General features: G+C 49.0%; 2 protein-coding genes across 3 annotated transcripts in view; one reads left to right on the top strand and one right to left on the bottom strand.

The window, feature by feature from the left end:
• The window catches only part of LOC310666954 (thrombospondin-3-like), a 49,757-nt gene that overhangs the window by 8,317 nt on the left and 22,797 nt on the right, over window positions 1-18,643 (top strand). The window contains exons 1-8 of one of the 2 annotated variants that reach the window (XM_083418486.1): window positions 2,361-2,850; window positions 10,236-10,442; window positions 12,147-12,403; window positions 13,968-14,070; window positions 14,846-14,872; window positions 15,754-15,836; window positions 16,466-16,517; window positions 17,554-17,702. In XM_083418486.1, the coding sequence (XP_083274612.1) occupies window positions 2,748-2,850; window positions 10,236-10,442; window positions 12,147-12,403; window positions 13,968-14,070; window positions 14,846-14,872; window positions 15,754-15,836; window positions 16,466-16,517; window positions 17,554-17,702 (981 nt within the window). In that variant the 5' untranslated portion in view covers window positions 2,361-2,747. Of the gene's footprint in view, window positions 1-2,360; window positions 2,851-10,235; window positions 10,443-12,146; window positions 12,404-13,967; window positions 14,071-14,845; window positions 14,873-15,753; window positions 15,837-16,465; window positions 16,518-17,553; window positions 17,703-18,643 lie in introns of those variants that run through there. The other variant, XM_083418487.1, reaches the window with a different exon arrangement.
• The window catches only part of LOC310666979 (lysosomal acid glucosylceramidase-like), a 106,077-nt gene that overhangs the window by 68,837 nt on the left and 18,597 nt on the right, over window positions 1-18,643 (bottom strand). The gene's annotated exons all lie outside the window — the stretch shown is intronic.

Genomic DNA, 18,643 nt, shown 5'->3' with positions numbered 1-18,643 from the left:
GGACCGGCCCCCTGCTGAAAACGTTTGCTCACCCCTGGGCTAGAGGAATTCATAGAGAATATAACCTCAATGGCTGTGTTCCAGCTCTACTCTTGGTGGGGTACTAAGGTGCCTCTGAATATCAGTTGCTGGGAACCACAAGTACAGGGGATTATTGCACCCAAGTCTTCCTAGCTGTGGTGTTCCCATAGGCCCCAAGTTGGCCACTGGGAGAACAGGATGCTGGGCAAGTCGGGCCTTCGATCTGGTCCAGGAGGACTCTTTTTACATTCAAGCATTAATAAATTCAAGAGTCAACACGCCATCTTCAGAGGCAGCCTCCCTGTGAACATCACACCCTGCAGAACCAACAGCTTGGGTGGGGGGCAGCCGTCTACCCCCTTTCAGTAGGTGCATCTGACTGGCCACCTTTTGAAACCAGAACCCCAGGTCTTTCCTGTTTGGTGCTTCTTCTGCCGTCCACCAGTGCCATTCCAAAGGAGCATCTTCACCCCCATCGTTCTGCCTGGACACTGAGGTCCAGTGCCGAGGGCCTTCTGGCAGTTCCCTCGCTGCGAGAAGCCAAGTTACAGGGGACCAGGCGGAGGGCCTTCTCGGTAGTGGCGTCCGCCCTGTGTAACGCCCTCCTATCAGATGTCAAAGAGAACAACAACTACCAGAAGACATCTGAAGGCAGCCCTGTTTAGGGAAGCTTTTAATGTTTGAGGCATTACTGTATTTTAATATTGTGTTGGAAGCAGCCCAGAGTGGCTGGGGAAGCCCAGCCAGATGGGCGGGGTATAAATAATAAATTATTATTATATGGTGATGATGATGATGATGATGATAAAGAATCGCCAGAGACTCAGTCACACTTTGCTCGTCTTGTGCCTCTAAAGCACGGGTCCAAGTGCTTTTCCGTTTCCCCCGGGGACAAGCGGAAGTGTGGAGGAACCCCAAGACATGTTCTGTTGTTTGGCTAGCAGCAGCTATTTGCCCTGAGGCAGAGAGCAGTCCTGAACACCCTTCAGAAACTGGGTTTTGCCCCTCAAGCCCTTCTAAGCCTGGGGTTGGGCCAGGCAAAATCTACAGTCAGGCAAAGAATCATAGACACCAAGAGACAACAGGACTGCTCAAGGTGCCCCAACTATAAAATTGGAGAAATCGAGAGAGATATAGCCGCACCGGCAGCATATCTCTTCTTTCTCGTATCAAAAAATGCAAGAAGGGCCTTTACACTTGCCAGAAGCTCGGCTCTGCCCTCGCCGGTCCTGGAAGGAGCCTTTTAAAAAGTCTCATATGCTCAGAGACTTTGCGCCTGTTCATTGGGGGAGATAGGAAGCCCAGAGCACTTGTTCTTTAGATGTCCCTTTTATGAAGAGGCACATAGTGAGACCATTGATCCCCTGCTGGTGAGGCTCACTGACCTCCCGGAAAAACAAAAATTTGACCTTTTCCTGTTAGGTAAAGATCAGAAGACAACCCGGATGGTCGCCAGATTCTGTGTACAGAACTGTAGGCGCAGACCATCTCCCGACTCAAATTAAGAAAATTCCCAAACTCGGTTCCATGGGTGACTCTGGGTCAGCTCCCTGCGGCAGTTTATCTTAAAGTTTTAAGTGTCTATACGCTTATCGCATTTACAGTGGTACCTCGCAAGACGAATGCCTCGCAAGACAAAAAACTCGCAAGACGAAAAAGTTTTTTGTTTTTTGAGTTGCTTTCCCTATGGGCTTGCTTCGCAAGACGAAAACCTCTTGCGCCTTTTTCTTAAAACCGTCAATGCATTTCCTATGGGAACCGTGCTTCGCAAGACGAAAAATTCACAAGACGAAAAAACTCGCAGAACGAATTAATTTCGTCTTGTGAGGCACCACTGTATAAATTTTAAATTTATTGTTGTACATTGTTTTAATTGTTTGTTTTCTTTCTGTGACTGTACCTACCCCAAGTGTGTTTTATAAGCTGGTCTCCCACCATAATCAATTATCTATCTATCTATCTGCCCTGAGGACCAAGAACTGAGCCTCCAGGATCAAGGGCAGTCTATCTCATTACCAGTTAGCGGGCACAACGACAGCAGAGGGGCATATTTTGCTGCCCCTGTCGCAGGATTATGCTGTTTATTTGGCTTGGCCACCGGATGGAAAGCCCACGCTGGACTGGAGGGAACCCTCTTTCGATGCGGTCCAGCAGCGTTTCCTGCCGCTTTAAGAGAGATCCCGGGACGGAAAATTCCACCCCGTGCAGCTTTCTCCCCTCATTGCATCTTTTTGATGTGTGTGAGTGGGCGGGGGGAGCGCGCGCGAGCGAAGCCACATCAGATGGAAACCCGCGACTGCAAGCGACTCCTTAAAGGGACAGCAGCCCGGACGCCCCTAACTTGGTCCGCGTTGAGGACAGGCGAGGTCCTGTAGTCGTGCTCCTTTTTCCTTTTGGGAGGGCGAGCAGAGCATCCTCAGCCCGCCCTGTTCCCCCCGATCCGTGCCCCCCCCACCCCGCCCGGAAACCTGCTCCGATCCGTGGGCGCAGAGGCAGGGAGGGCTCGGCTCGGATCGTGGAAGGGGAGCGAGGGACGCCGGAGGAGGCAGCGCTTCTTCGGCCGCGCCGTTGCAAGCGAGCCTCGGCTGCCGCCGCCGCCGCTGCCCTTTGTCCCTGCGGCGGCGCCGCCCCTTCCTCGGAGCGCCCCCATCCGCCGCCCCCGCCGGCCGCCCCGCCGGCCGCCCGTCCACGCCCCGCTCCTCCTCCTGCGCCTGGAAGCTGCGAGGATGGAGCGGCTCCTGCGAAGACCCCCGGCCGCCCTCCGCCGCCTCCCGCTCCTCCTTCTCCTCCTCCTGGGCGCAGCGGGCGCAGCCAGGCAGGGGCTGCAAGGTAAGCGGGCGGCGGGGACGGCGCGCTCGGTCCAAGCCCAGCCAAAGTCCCGGGTTCGATCCCCGAAGGGCTCGCTCGTCCGGAAGCGCTGCCCGAGCTCTGGTTTAGGGGCAGAAGGGGCCGGGTTCCACCACGGGGAGGGATTGCTGGAGAGATGCTGCCAGCCAGTGTCGACCAGGCGGACCCAGTGCTCTGATTGCTGCCGGTCAGTGTCGACCAGGCGGACCCAGTGGTCTGATTGCTGCCGGTCAGTGTCGACCAGGCGGACCCAGTGGTCTGATTGCTGCCGGTCAGTGTTGGCAGTGCGGAGCTAGATGGACAGAGTGAGTGTTGGTAACGCCAAGCTTGGGGAACCCGATGGTCCGATTGCTGCCCAGTGCTCTGATTGCTGCCGGTCAGTGTCGACAATCCTGAGCTAGACAGACTCAGTGGTCTTTTTTGCTGCTGGTCAGTGTTGGCAGCATGGGGCTAGTCAGTGTTGGTAATACGGAGCTAGGTGGACCCAATGGTCCAATTGCTGCCAGTCAGTGTCGACAGTCCTGAGTGTGATGGACCAAGTGGTCTGACTTGTATACGAGACAATCTGTTTAAATCAGCCGAATGCAAAAATGGTCATTTTCTAAACGCAGAGTAAGCTTCTAGTTCTTATGCTTGCTTTAAATCACAAGAGAGGGCACTGATCAATAGCCAGACCACTGGTCCAACTGGCTCAATACTGACGACCTTTTATCCAAAACCACAAGGTCTGGAGTCTTGCTTCACATTTCTGGGAAGAACCACCACCTAGCAGCAGAGCATGTGGTTTGAATTCAGAATGCCCCAGGTTCCGTCTCATGTTGGGAGGCTGATTTAAACAGCAGCTGCGGACTGCTGCTCCACCTAGCAGGTATCTTTTCCTGCCTCACCTGGAAATGCCATCGGGGACTGAACCCTCTGCATGCAAAGGAGATGCTCTACTTCTGAGCTATAGTCCTTCCCTTAAATCTAAACTAAGGTTCCAGTCCTCATGACTCTGGATTCAGGGCTGATTTCAGCAAGATGTTTCCTCGCAGTCAGACTCTTAGTCCAGCTAGCTTGGACAGGGAGTCTCCAGGGTCTGGGAGGTGGGACAACGGCATTCTCAGCCCTACTGGAGATGCCAGGGATTGAACGCGAGACCTTTCGCCTGCAAAGCTGGTGGTGCAACTCTGAGTAAGAGAAGGAAGGGAAAATGGCAAGGAGGACAGCAATTGAACCCTCCCTCTCCCCAAGTCACTATGGCCATCTCTAATCCCATGGCACACACGTTCGGATCTGCTTTTTATAAATCATCTTTCTATCCCCTCTCTTGCCAACCTAGCAGTTCGAAAGCACGTCAAAGTGCAAGTAGATAAATAGGTACCGCTCCGGCGGGAAGGTAAACGGCGTTTCGGGGGCTGCTCTGGTTCGCCAGAAGCGGCTTAGTCATGCTGGCCACATGACCTGGAAGCTGTACGCCGGCTCCCTCGGCCAATAAAGAGTCGGCCACGACTGGACCTAATGGTCAGGGGTCCCTTTACCTTTACTAATAAATATTAAAGGTTACTTAATTTAATTAACAGTAATGCATTGACAATGATAAGTCAAGAAGGAATAGTAAATAAATAAATGCTTGAGGTTAGGAGGCAATGTCCACCTTGACTATTATTATGCTTCCTTAGTTTTCATTATCGCCTAATTATATAATTAGCGTTTCCGTGCGCTGCTCTGGTTCACCAGAAGTGGTTTAGTCATGCTGGCCACATGACCCGGAAGCTGTACGCCGGCTCCCTTGGCCAATAAAGCGAGATGAGTGCTGCAACCCCAGAGTCAGCCATGACTGCACCTAATGGTCAGGGGTACCTTTACCTTTACCTTTTAGCCCCCTCTCTCTCCTCTGAGAAGCTCAAGGTAATTTACATCTTCCTCCTTCTCCCTTTATCCTCACAACGACCCTTCGAGGTAGGCTGGGCCAAGAGACACTGAGCTTCTGAACCCGACTCTCTCGAGTTAGACATTCTAAACATTTAAGGTTCCCTGGCTGTCAATGTAAATAAATAATTTAGCATCAATAAATAAAGCAATATATTGGTTCTGATGTTCTTAGTTCTGCAAATCTAACAAGTGATCAAAATATGAAGAGTGGTGGTGGAGAAGTAGAGGGGGACTGAGATAAAATCACCATCCTTTCCCTGCATGGAGAAAGCCAGCTCCAAAGGCAAAGCGTTGGTCTCCTAGGACATATCTCCCTGATGAGCTGTGTTTCTGCTTGCGGGGATTTGTTGTCATCTTAACGTGGAGGAGCATTCGGAAGTGGTGCTATGGCCTGAAGTGGTACAGACCATTCAATCAGGGTCTACAGATCACCGAAATAAAGCAATAAAATGGACTGTGTCACGCCAGACAGTTTGAGAAGCTTCTCCCTCCACATACAAAAAAAAATTGAGCTCTCTGCAAGGAGAAATGTAGCACTTCAGGGAGAGCAGTGGGCAGGGAGCTTTTTACAGAGAAGAGCATTTGCGTGTGTTGCGGAGGGGTGGAATAAAACCTCCCCTTCACTTCGAGTCTAAGTGGTACAGTTCATTCCGATGCTTTGCCCCGATGCATGTGTGAACAGAGGATGAATCAAGCCCCTGATTTGCATGCAGAAGGTCCCAGGCTGAATCCCCACCATCTCCAGGTAGGACTGGGAGAAAGACCCCATCTGAACTCCAGGAAAGCTGCTGCCAGTCAGTGTAGGCAACACTAGCCTAGATGGACCAATAGTCTGTTTCAGTGTAAGGCAGCTTCCTATGGTCTTTTCCTCTTATGCTTAACTCTGTGACAAGGTTCTGTGCTGCTCAGACTGGCAGCCAACCCCCCACCCCCCAAAAAAAACACCCCAGGCAAGCTGTTAATCCATCCAGGGTCCAAATCGTCGCCAACGGCTGTAACATTCCTTTCCGTAGCAGCTGTCCAAATTAAGTGTTAACGGTATTCCTGGTTTTAGATATATATAGTTAATCTGTTTGTACTCAAAGTTCTGGGCAGGATCTGCCCCGACTTCTGTGCCAGGGAGTGGAATCCGAAGATGTTCCAGGTGGACTCTTTATCAGACACCGCACACACCTTTGGGAGGTCTGGTCCAGGGCGGGTGGCGAGGCTGTGAATATGGACCCTCTCCTCCTGCCCAGAAGGAGACCACAGAACCCCCAGTAGATGCAGAGGCTTCTGTGTGCTTGAAGGGAGACAGTGTGCTCAACCCATTCTTGTAAATAAATATCGGGCTGGAAGGCTGCAAGCCGGAGGCCCCCTTTCCCCAGGATTTGCAGTGCCTTCCATAAGCACACAAGGACAGCCTGCTGGACCAGGCCAAGGGCCCACCTACTCCATCTACTCTCGCAGTGGCCGACCAGGACCTGAGCACAAGAACACTCTGCCCACTTGCGACTCCATGCAACGGGTACCTAGAGGCAGAATGCATCTGACACTAGAGGTAGAATGTAGCCGTCATGGCTAGTAGCCATGGATAGCCTTTTCCTCCAAGAATTTGTCCTCTTAAAGCCATCCAAGGAACGCGGGTGGCGCTGTGGGTTAAACCTAGGACTTGCTGATCAGAAGGTCGGTGGTTCGAATCCCCACAACGGGGTGAGCTCCCGTTGTTCGGTCCCTGCTCCTGCCAACCTAGCAGTTCGAAAGCACGTCAAAGTGCAAGTAGATAAATAGGTACCACTCCGGCGGGAAGGTAAACAGCGTTTCCGTGCACTGCTCTGGTTCGCCAGAAGCGGCTTAGCCATGCTGGCCACATGATCCGGAAGCGGTACGCCGGCTCCCTCAGCCATTAAAGCGAGATGAGCACCGCAGCCCCAGAGTCGGTCACGACTGGACCTAATGGTCAGGGGTCCCTTTACCTTTTTTAAAGCCAGCCAAGCTGGTGGCCATCAATGCCTCTTGTGAGAGTGAGTTCCACAGTTTAACAAAGAAAGACTTTCTTTTATCTGTTCCAACATTCAGCTTCATTGCAGTGGTGTAGCATGGGTTGCTAGTGCCCGGGGCAGCATGTGTGGGAGGGAGGGAAACGGAGGCATTCAACTGCCCCGAAGCTGCAGAGATAAGAAAAGAAGAGTCGTTCCATTGTCTGGAGAGGTCGGTTCCTGGTTCGTACGGAGGATCCGTTTTGAATGGAGCCCAGCGATGCAAGCGCACAGCTATGTTGAAGCAGCACCGGGTGTCAGAATTTCGTGCCCCTAACAATTTTTCACCTGGGGAAGCCGTCCCTCTGGCCCCCACCCCACGCCCTGCCACTGATTGGATATCCATGCGTTCTAGCATTATAAGAGAGCGAGAAAAACTTTTCCCTATCCAATTTCTCCATGCCGGGCATAATTTTTATAAACTTCTATCATGTCACCTTTTCACTAAACTAATAAGTCCCAAACACTGCAACCTTTCAGTCCATCCCCTTGGTAATTTTAATTTTGCTTCCCTGAACCTTTCCCAGCTAAACAATATCTTTTCTGGAGTGAGGCAGCAGGCAGCATACTGAGTTGGAGAGAGGCAGGGCTCAGCAGCAGCAAAGTTGACCCGGTGCAAACTCACCAGCAGAACTAGACTCCCTGCCAGTACGTTCCCACTGCGCTGACCTCCCTGCTACACCAGTCTCCATCGTGGTATTATTCGGCAGTGACTCAGTTACATGAAGGTTGGGTGAGTGGGGCAGTCCTGCCACATTGTCTGCTGCGGCTGCAAATGAAAGAGACATTCAGCTAGACACTCTCAAGGCAACACACCCTGCCTTTAAATTATAATAATTCCAATCATAAAAACAAAACACACACATGAGATTGCATTGCAGTGGATAATGTTTTGACGCAGGAACAAGCTGGATGGTTGCATTTTGTTCTGGAAATGCAGTAAATTATCCTGATGTGAAAGGAGGGCAGAGAAATCAAGGTAGATGAGAATAACAAACCCTCCAAGTGTCCCTATTTTCCAGGGACGTCCCTGTTTTATAGAAGCCGTCCCATTTTTTTTATTTGATCCTGTAATGTCCCCCTTTTCCTTAGGACATCCCTATTTTCTTTGGAGAAATGTTGGAGGGTATGGAGGCAATCCTGTATTGGGAAGGTTTTTTAAAAATGTTTAATGTTTTATTATGTTTTTATATATGTTGGAAGCTGCCTACAGTGGCTGGGGCAACTCAGGAAGATGTGTAAATAGTAAAATCATCATTATGGGATGGAACGTCCCTGTTTTCATAGGGGAAATGTTGGAGGGTGTGGAATAAAATCCTAAAGTCCAGAAGACCTTACTTCAGGTGGAGGGTTGGGAAAGGTTGAAACTCATCTAGCCTGCCACCTGGTGTGGAGATCAGGAGTTGCGCTTGGCTCTAAAAGCCCAGCATCTTTTCCTGAGCCAAACTTGCCCGCCGCCCTGCAGAACACTTGGAAATTGTCTGTGGCCTTCTTGGCTCGCATAGGCATCTGCCTCTTACCATTGGTTGGTACTGACTGCACTGACTGGCAGCAGCTCTCCGGGGTTTTAGAAAGGGAGTCTCTTCCAGCCCTACCTAGAAATACAGGGACTCGAACCCAGGATCTTGTTCACACAGAGCAGAAATCCCACCACCGAGCTATGGCCCTTCCCTTAAATCAGGCATAGGCAAACTCGGCCCTCCAGATGTTTTGAGACTACAATTCCCATCACCTCTGACCACCGGTCCTGTTAGCTAGGGATGATGGGAGTTGCAGTCCCAAAACATCTGGAGGGCCGAGTTTGCCTATGCCTGCCTTAAATAGACTGGTAAGGTCCCAGTCCTCATGGTTCTCAGTTGGTTGGAGAGTGGTGCTGATAACGTCAAGGTTGCAGATTCAAGTCCTATATGGGACAGCTGCATATTCCTGCATTGCGGGGGATTGAACGAGATGACCCCAACTCTACAAATCCAGCCGGGGATCTCCCTCTTTTGCCGTTTCCAGCTGCTCTGGTCCCCCCCCCCCCCGCCCTTTAAGGTTTTTGTCTTTGACCTTGCTCTGGACCTTGGTTGGTCGCTGTTGAGGGGCCTGGTAGGATTTTTTTCCACTTGGCAAATTGGCACCAGCCACTTGGTTTTCGCCTAGGTAAAGGGACCCCTGACTATTAGGTCCAGTTCTGGATGACTCTGGGGTTGCGGCACTCATCTCGCTTTATTGGCCGAGGGAGCCGGCGTACAGCTTCCAGGTCATGTGGCCAGCATGACTAAGCACCTTCTGACAAACCAGAGCAGCGGACAGAAATGCCGTTTACCTTCCCGCCGGAGCGCTACCTATTTATCTACTTGCACTTTTGACGTGCTTTTGAACTGCTAGGTTGGCAGGAGCAGGGACCGAGCAACGGGAGCTCACTCCGTCGCGGGGATTCGAACCGCCGACCTTCTGATCGGCAAGTCCTAGGCTCTGTGGTTTAACCCACAGCGCCACCCGCGTCCCTTACCGTAGCAAATCGTCACAACTTTCTTGGTATTGGCGGTTAGGCATTGGTATTGTTCTGTAGTTGGAAGAGGGGAAGAAGTGCCATCACCTGCCCCACATATTGAAGGGTAGTCCGATAAAGGATTCCAGGGGGTGTGGCCCTGTCTGAAGCCTGGGGAGATTAGGTCCCAAGCCACGCCCCCGAGTGGTGACCCGGGGGAGTTCCGAGTTGATGTACATCAGCAGGACTCCCCCTACTGGTGGTTAACCCTTCCCAGACTTCAAGCAGACAGGCTGAAGTCAGATATACAGTGGTACCTCAGGTTAAGTACTTAATTCGTTCTGGAGGTCCGTTCTTAACCTGAAACTGTTCTTAACCTGAAGCACCACTTTAGCTAATGGGGCCTCCTGCCGCGCCGCCGGAGCACAATTTCTGTTCTCACCCTGAAGCAAAGTTCTTAACCTGAGGTACTATTTCTGGGTTAGTGGAGTCTGTAACCTGAAGAGTATGTAACCTGAAGCGTATGTAACCCGAGGTACCACTGTAGTCAGTTAGGACCAGTGCCTAAGCCAATACCACTCATCACCTGTAACCAATAAAGTCGTGGCCTTATTTAGCTCATTAACCTTAATAATTGTGTCATGTGTCTTTATTTCCATTGGGGGGACGGGACCTCGCCATGCAATTCTATGATTCTATGAATCAGGCCGTTGGTCCATCTAACTCAGTATTGTCCACACTGACTGGCAGCAGCTCTCTCCAGGGTTTCAAGCAGCCTTGTGTGAAGCTGCCACCGGGGATTGAACCTCGGACGTTCTGGATGCAGAGCAGATGTTCCCCCCACCGAGCTACGAAGGCGCATCAGACAGGCAGAGAGAGACACAAACTCTTTTTCTTCTGTGACGGACAGCCGGTTCTGCCAATACCTGACCTTTGCTCTCCCGCTGCTCCTCCCCTAGAACTTGACCTCCTGTCGGTGACGGAGCCCAGGCATATGGCCAATGTGGCCGAGAAGATCCGCACGGAGCTGCTGACCGTCCGTGACCTCTACCTGCTCTCCACCTTCCGCCTGCCCCCCAAGCAAGGGGGGGTGTTGTTTGGGCTCTACTACAAGAAGGACAACAGCCGCTGGCTTGAAGCCACGGTGGTGGGCAAGACCAACAAAGGTGAGTGAGACTGAGGAGACCTAGAATCTGAACCCTGTCCAGGCGCCAGGGGGAAAGAAAAGGGCCCGGAATGTCTCAGGCCCCACCTGCATTTAAAGCAGCATTTGCCACTCTAAACAGCCGCGGCTCCCCTCCCGCAAAGACCCCTGGGAATTGTAGTTTGTTAAATGTGCTGGGAGTCGTTCAGAGTCCCCGTGTTCCCCTCTGATTCCTGGAGTTGCCTGGGAAGAGAGATTGAGCGCTAAGCCGCTCTGAGAATTGTAGGAGGGGGGTCTCCTAAAAACTCTTAGCACCTATAACAAACTACAATTCCCAGGTTGGTTGGGTTTTTCTAAAAAAAATTGCAAGCTGATTCCTAACTGTTGCTCCAGCTGGGGGGGGGGGGAATCCTGAGTTTAACTACAGTGGTACCTCGTTTTACGAACAGTCCTGTTAATGAACTACAGTGGTACCTCAGGTTAAGAACTTAATTCATTCCGGAGGTCCGTGCTTAACCTGAAACTGTTCTTAACCTGAGGTAACACTTTAGCTAATGGGGCCACCCGCTGCCGCTGCATGATTTCTGTTCTCATCCTGAAGCAAAGTTCTTAACCCGAGCTAATATTTCTGGGTTAGTGGAGTCTGTAATTTGAAGCCTCTGTAACCACTGTATTCGGTTTATCAACTCCGCAAAACCAGAAGTAGTGTTCCAGTTTGCGAACTTTACCTCAGTCTACGAACGGAATCCAAAAAGTGGAAGGGCAGCTGCAGTGGGAGGCCTCACTAGGGAAAGTGCGCCTCAGTTTCAGAACAGACTTGGTTTAAGAACGGACTTCAGGAACAGATTAAGTTCGTAAACCAAGGTACCACTGTAATAAGTTAACTTCGACCTGAAAGAAACGCATCTCCTAACCCAACTTTGTTTTACCAACCTTTTTTCTCCGTAAATAAAAAGTTTATTGTTCGATCAACTCCTGCCTGAGACTCCCGGAATGAAGTCCCACGAGACCCCCCAAAGGATAGCCTGCGGTAAATTGTAGAAATTTGTTTAATCGGCGTGCCGGGAGTCCGCTATATTTAATTGGGGACAGTTATCGGGGTGAGTCTATTTACATGTCTAAGGAGTTGGCCTTTGTTATGTACTGAAGTTCTCACCCTGGCCCAGCAGGGGGATACTGTAGATAGTTTTCACTCAGGTCCGCATATACAAATAAGGGATTGAAAGTGGCGTTCAGTGATTGGATAGTTACAGAAAGTGGTTACTGTTGCGTTGTAGTGGAGCTCTCTATAAGCAGGTTGGCTGAACCCTTCAGTTCAGTTCTGTCCTGGCCTGTGAATAAACAAGAGCTGTTTGAAGAATCGCTGTGTTGTTTGATACGTTCACCCACAACTTAACAGCCATCACAACTATAGCATTTGCAGTTGTACCTTGGAAGTCGAACGGAATCCGTTCCGGAAGTCCGTTTGACTTCCAAAATGTTCAGAACCGAAGCGCAGCTTCTGATTGGCTGCAAGAAAATCCTGCAGCCAATCGGAAGCCACAGAAGCCCCGTCAGATGTTTGGCTTCCAAAAATAGTTCGCAAACCGTAACAGTCACTTCGGGGTTTGCGGCGTTCGGGAGCCAAAACGTTTGAGAACTAAGCTGTTTGAAAACCAAGGTACGACTGCACACAGCTTTGAACATCATGCCCACCCCTTCTCTCTCTCTCTCTCTCTCCCCCCAGTCCACCTCCGATACCTGCGTGCCGACGGGAAGTTGCATTCTGTGAACCTGCAGAACACCAACCTGGTCGACGGGCGCAGCCACACCGCCCTCTTGCGGATGAGCGGCCTGCAAGGTGGCCGCCTCTCGGTGGAGCTTTACGTGGACTGCAAGCTAGTGGACTCCAGCGCCGGGCAGCCCGAGATGGCGCCTCTCGACCCGGAGCAGGTGGAGGCGGTGGAGGTTCGGACGGGACAGAAAGGCTACCTCCGCTCGCAGGTAAGGGAGGCGAAGAAGAGCCCAGCTGCTGCCGACGTTCTGTCACCCTTTAGTGTGACCGAGGGATTGATTGATTGATTGGTTCACAGAAAAGATCACAATATACAAAATCAAAGTTAAAAACAATAACCCAATAACACACCCCCATTATTATTAATTTTTACATAAATGGTGTTCGTTGTTGAACTGAACTTGGTTAAGGCGACTAAAGCTCCAATTACGGCTTGGAATAAAACCAAATACTTTTTACTTTAGATGTCATCAATATTATGATAGTTTGCCTTTTATATAATACACTGATTTCTCTGATACTTTTCAATGTACAAATGGGATGGGAAGTGAAGGGCGGGGCTATGCAAATGAAAGGGAAGGGCAATACAGAAAGGGGCCATCTTGGTTTGCAAGATCTCTAGGGAGAGTGTGATGATCAGGGCTGACAACTTGGATTATAAAGAACCACTTGGAGAAATCTCTGTGTCGTGTGCTTTGTCAACCCACTACTTAATGGGGGGGGCAGCTAAGCCCTGCCACACATAATCGCATGACATGATGCACCATTAGAATGGCAATGTCCATCAACTTTGGGGGGCCCCGGCCCCCTCAAATATTTTATTAGGAGTTGGCTCCTGTGGTGCCGTTTTAATTCTCACTATGCCCATAGGATCTTTAAGAGCTGACTTTTCTGTTTCCTTCATAAGACAATGGCTGAAACTTTTTATTATGTCATGAAGCTGATTTATGTTAATGAAGAAAAATTCAGCCTTCCTCTCTTACAGCTCTCCCTCATTTTATTATTAGATTATTATTTATAATTAAATTTGTATTCCACCCTATACCTGTAGATCTCAGGGCGGTTCACAGCGTAAAATTACAATATAAAAACCACAAAGCACATAATAAAAACAAGAACAAAAACCAAGCCAATAATCCACCCCTCCCTTTCCACAACATATAAAATGCAACTATATCTATCAGCCAAAGGCTTTATTGAAGAGGAACAGGATTGAGGTCCTGAGCTGTTTATCTGTACAGCAACCTTGTGAAGTAGGGTTGGGTGAGATAAGTTGTCTGGCAAAAGCCAGGCTTCCTCAACCTCGGCCCTCCAGATGTTTTGGGACTACAACTCCCATGATCCCTAGCTAGCAGCTCCAGTGGTCAGGGATGATGGGAATGGTAGTCTCAAAACATCTGGAGGGCCAAGGTTGAGGAAGCCTGGGGCAAAAGCAGTATCTGGCCCCCATAAGTCTTTCCCAAGCCATACCCCTGCACCCTCCTATAATGTTTTTGCCAGGCTAGAATGTGTCCTTGAATTCCTCATGATGCCTCTAGCCTCTCCAGAAGAAGAATTTGAGAGGGGTGTTTGCAATAACCAGCCTACCGTACAAAGGGAGGGGCATTGCATTCATTGCTCCTCCCACTTTTGCTTCTGGCTCCACCCACCACCTGCAAGTGGCCCCTGGAAGGCGAATGTGGCCCTTGAACTTTACTAGTCTCACTTGCCCCTATTTAGGGGATTGCAACCTAGGCGTACTGACACTGCTCCTCACCCCCATTTCCATCTTAGGGTTTCTTGGAATCCCTGAAGCTGATTCTCGGAGGCTCAATGAGCCGCGTTGGAGCCTTAAGCGAATGTCCCTTCCAGGGGGATGAATCCATGCAGAACACAGGTAAGGATTTCTTCGGCTTTTCATTTGCACGGCCAGAGCGGGATATTCCGTTCACATTCAGGATCTGGGCTCAGGGTCCTGTGGAGCATTCCCACTATGGCCGCATTCACACAACCCGTTTAAAGCCGTGTCAGACTGCTTTAACCCCAAAGGATTCTGGGAGCTGCCGTTTGTTCAGGGCGCTAAGAGTTGTAAGGAGACCCACCCCGAGCTACAATTCCCAGAGTGGTTTAACAGCCAATCCAATCTCACAGAGAACTCTGGGAGTTGTAGTTCGGGGCTGGGAGGGATAGGAGGGGTTTCCTAACAATTTTCAGTATCTTTAACACACTACAGGTCCCATAATATTTTTGGGGAAGCCAGGACTGCTTAAAGTGGGATGAGAGTTTTTTAAATGGATGCTGTGAATGTGGCCTCTGAGTTACAATGGAACCTCGGTTGTTGAACATTTCGGAAGTCAAACAATTTGGAACCCAAATGCCAACAACCCTGAAGTGAATGCTTCCGTTTTCGAATGCACCTCAGAAGTCGAAGTGTTTCTCTATTTTTTTAAAAAAGGAATTTGCCGACTGGCAATTGCGCCTCAGTCAAGCATTTCGGAAGTCTTCCGAAATGGATTACGTTCGACAACGGAGGTTCCACTTTATTCTGATAGCAGAGGCCCACATCCTCGGTTTGAGTCCACCAGTGGTATTATTGAACTTCTTCAAGTCCTTACATAACATTTTAATTCTGTTTTCTGTTTTAATTCTGTTTTAATTCTTTTCCCTTTCAGTATCCAACGTGATCAATTCCCTCTTTGGTGAGTCTGATGACTGCTCCTTGGTTATGTCCCCCTCATCCATGTGTGTCACAGAACACATCTTGTCTTCTTAAGCACAAGCTTTTTCCTCAGTTGCAGAGCTTGTGCGGGCAATGATGTTCTTGGTTCAAGCATCTTAAGTCTTAAGGCATGGGTAGGCAAACTAAGGCCCGGGGGCCGGATCCAGCCCAATCGCCTTCTCAATCCGGCCCATGGACGGTCTGGGAATCAGCGTGTTTTACATGAGTAGAATGTGTCCTTTTATTTAAAATGCATCTCTGGGTTATTTGTGGGGTATAGGAATTCGTTCATTTCCCCCCAAAAATATAGTCCGGCCCCCCACAAGGTCTGAGGGACAGTGGACCGGCCCCCTGCTAAAAAAGTTTGCTGACCCCTGTGAGGTGTTACTAGCAGTACATAAAGCCCTTATAGGCTTGGGACCAGTTTGCGAGAGATAGCTTTACCCCAAATATTCCCATTTGACAACTTTCATCTGTGGAACCGGTTCTGTTACACATGCCACATAATATTCATTCTGCATTTGTAAGAGGTCAATCTTTTAGCTTGGCAGCACCTGAACTGTTAACGTCAGGCAGACACCTTTGCAATACACTTTTCGGTGCCTGCTAAAAATATCATTGTTTAGGCAAGCCTACCTAGACCTGTAGAACATTGGCCTGTGTTTTGACCTGGCTTTTTAGCTTATCGACGATCTTAGTTATTTTTCAAATGTTTTAAACGGTTGCTTTCTTGCTGATAATTTCAGCATTTCTTTCAACATTTGTAAAACACCTTCTGAGGTGGTTTTTCTTGTACGTAAATGAATTTTCTGTAAAAATAAATAAGTCGAGGCAATTGACTTCCCCCCATTGTTGTGACAGGGGAGCAAACCAGGGCCCTTGTGAAACAACTCACCCTTTTCAACCAGATCTTGATGGAACTTCAGGAGGACATGAGAGACCAGGTGAGAGGGGGACAATAAGCCCAGGTAAGGTCAACCTGGGGGGGGGGGTATACAACTTTGCAAAAAAATAAAAATAAATTTCAACAACTTTTGTGTCTGTCTGTATTTTCACCTTTTGAAATATGGCAACCCTACACTGAAAACCTTTTCTATTCGGTCAGAGTCAAAGAATACATCTTTTCAAAATAGCTACTGTTATGTACTGAAGTTCTCACCCTGGGCCAGCAGGGGGATAGTGTAGATAGTTTTCACTCAGGTCCGCATATGCAAATAAGGAATTGAAAGTGACGTTCAGTGATTGGGTAGTTACAGAAAGTTGTTACTGTTGCTTTGTAGTTGAGCTCTATATAAGCAGGTTGGCTGAACCCTTCAGTTCAGTTCTGTTCTGGCCTGTGAATAAACAAGAGCTGTCTGAAGAATCGCTGTGTTGGCTGATATGTTCACCCACAACTTCACAGCTACCCAATTTCTTATTTTTAACTTTTTAAATATATTTTTTTGGTATTGTTTGGTTTGCTGCGCAGTTGTTGCAAACTACTCTGCTGCCCCATTTCCTTGTCCATTGCTCCAGCGCCCCATCTGCGGCACACTCCATTGCACACACAGTGATGTGTCTTTGTTCTTCCCAGGTGAAGGAGATGTCTTTGATCCGGAACACCATCATGGAATGTCAGGTGTGCGGTGAGTGCCGAGGGAGGGGGCTGGGTGGGAAAGACTGAATGACGTGAAATTGGGTGCTTTCCTGGACTGTGAGGCAAGCACCGTTCATGATTATATATTGGACTGTACGTTATGTGAAATTCCGAGCACTAAATATTTAAAGAGACCCCTTGAGTCGATTGCCACATTTAGCAACATCGATAAAATCTATTACCTGCTGTCTGGCTTGGACAAACTGGTTATATTTAACACAGTGAAGTTTGTGCTAAAAGCCTCTCAGCTCAGGAAAGCCCTAAAGTCCTGTCTTGCACACAGAGTTGTCCGCCATTTGTGTATATCTGTGAAGTGTTTTATAATGTTTTAAACATATGTGCTACAATCAGTACTTTTTTTCCTAACAAAAATGTTTAGAGGTACTCTCATTTTGACTCAAGAAAATCACCTTTTATAGTTCAAATCGGGGAAAATGAATACAGTAAATGGACAAAAGTACAAAGATTCACAAAATGGTTAGAGGCATGTGTCCCCCTGCGTCATCCTAGCACAGCCTTCTGGGGTGGGTGGGTCCCTTGCCTTATTATTATTATTATTATTATTATTATTATTATTACCACCATGCCCATCTGACTGGGTTACCCCAGCCACTGTGGGCAGCTTCCAACATATATGAAAACACAATGAAACATCAAACATAAAAAAAAATCCCTATACAGGGCTGCCTTCAGATATTTTCTAAAGTTTGTTTATTTACTTATTTCCTTGGCTCGGGGGTCAGATAACGCCATACCCTCCAGCAATTCTCTGATGAAAATAGGGACGTCCTAGGGGAAAATGGGACATTCTGGGATCAAATCAGAAACCGGGACGGCTTCTGTAAATCCGGGACTGTCCCTGGAAAATAGGGGCACTTGGAGGGTCTGCAATAGGACTGGACTATGGGCCCAGAGCAAATTCCCAACCCTCTGGTTGTCAGCATCCTTCCCCTTACTATTCCTTTGCTCCAGTATTCAGTGACTTGACCCCTCGCTGCCATCATTTCCCCTCCTCCCCACGACAGGGTTTCACGAACACCGCTCCCGCTGCAACCCAAATCCTTGCTTCAGCGGCGTCGACTGCATGGAGACCTACGAGTATCCGGGCTACCGTTGCGGACCTTGTCCGCCAGGCTTTGAAGGCAACGGCACCCACTGCGCCGACATCAACGAGGTAGTTTTAGCGTCATTCAGCTAGGAATTTGGCCGTCCTGAGGCTGAGGTTTAGCTGCCAGCCAGATTCGTCATCCTCTGTGCTGGAGTCGACACAGATGTGTTCAGATCTCGGTGACCTCGCAGTTTCCAGCTCGATGCCAAATCAGATTTGTCATTCTTTGGCAAAGAGTTTTATTCCACCACAAACTCTTAGGCTGATTTACAGATGATCTTGGTTAATGGTCCCACCCCGCTTTCTTAAGGTCAAGTGTTTTATATGTTTGGTTTCTTTCCTTGGGCAATAACTCTGAACGATTTTTGCCTGCTGTTAACTCTTCTCTTTTTTTGTGTGTTGAATAATTCCCCCCCCCCCTTTTTTATTGGTTTTTCAAATTTATAATAAACACAAAAAGAAAACATACAATAAACAAACAAACATATCTTAACTGTTAGAATCCCACTTTAAATAACATTGTTAGGTGACTTCATCAGATCCACCCTAACTGTGTTTCCATAATACTCATTTTAGCGGTTTTCCAATATCCACTTTCAAATAAAATTAACTTGTTCCATTAACATCTTTCTTTCTTTTCATAATGCTCTCAATCCATAATGTTAAACAATCAATCTATTTTACTCCTTGGCCAATTTGGTACTTACAAGTAGTTCTACTTACCGTATTTTGCGCACCATAGGACCCACCGGCCCATAGGACGCACCTAGTTTTTTTAGGGGGAAATAAAAAAAATATATTTTATTTCCCCCCCAGGTGCGGGGCTGGAAGAACCAGGTCCGGGAACAGCGGGAAGGCGTGCTCCGCTTCCCCACTGTCCCCCGAGCTTGTGGGGCTGGCAATGGGGAGAAGTGCGCTCAGCCCGGGACTGGAGGCAGCTCTGCACAGCCATCGGGAGCCGGGCGGGAAGTCCCGCCCCGCTCCTGATGGCCGCGCAGAGCTGCGCT

Source organism: Podarcis tiliguerta (genome assembly GCF_965153285.1).
Source record: "Podarcis tiliguerta genome assembly, chromosome: 16".
NCBI classification, from domain to species: domain Eukaryota; kingdom Metazoa; phylum Chordata; class Lepidosauria; order Squamata; family Lacertidae; genus Podarcis; species Podarcis tiliguerta.
Note: the sequence above shows the minus strand (reverse complement) of the source record. Positions and strands in the feature narration are given on the sequence as shown.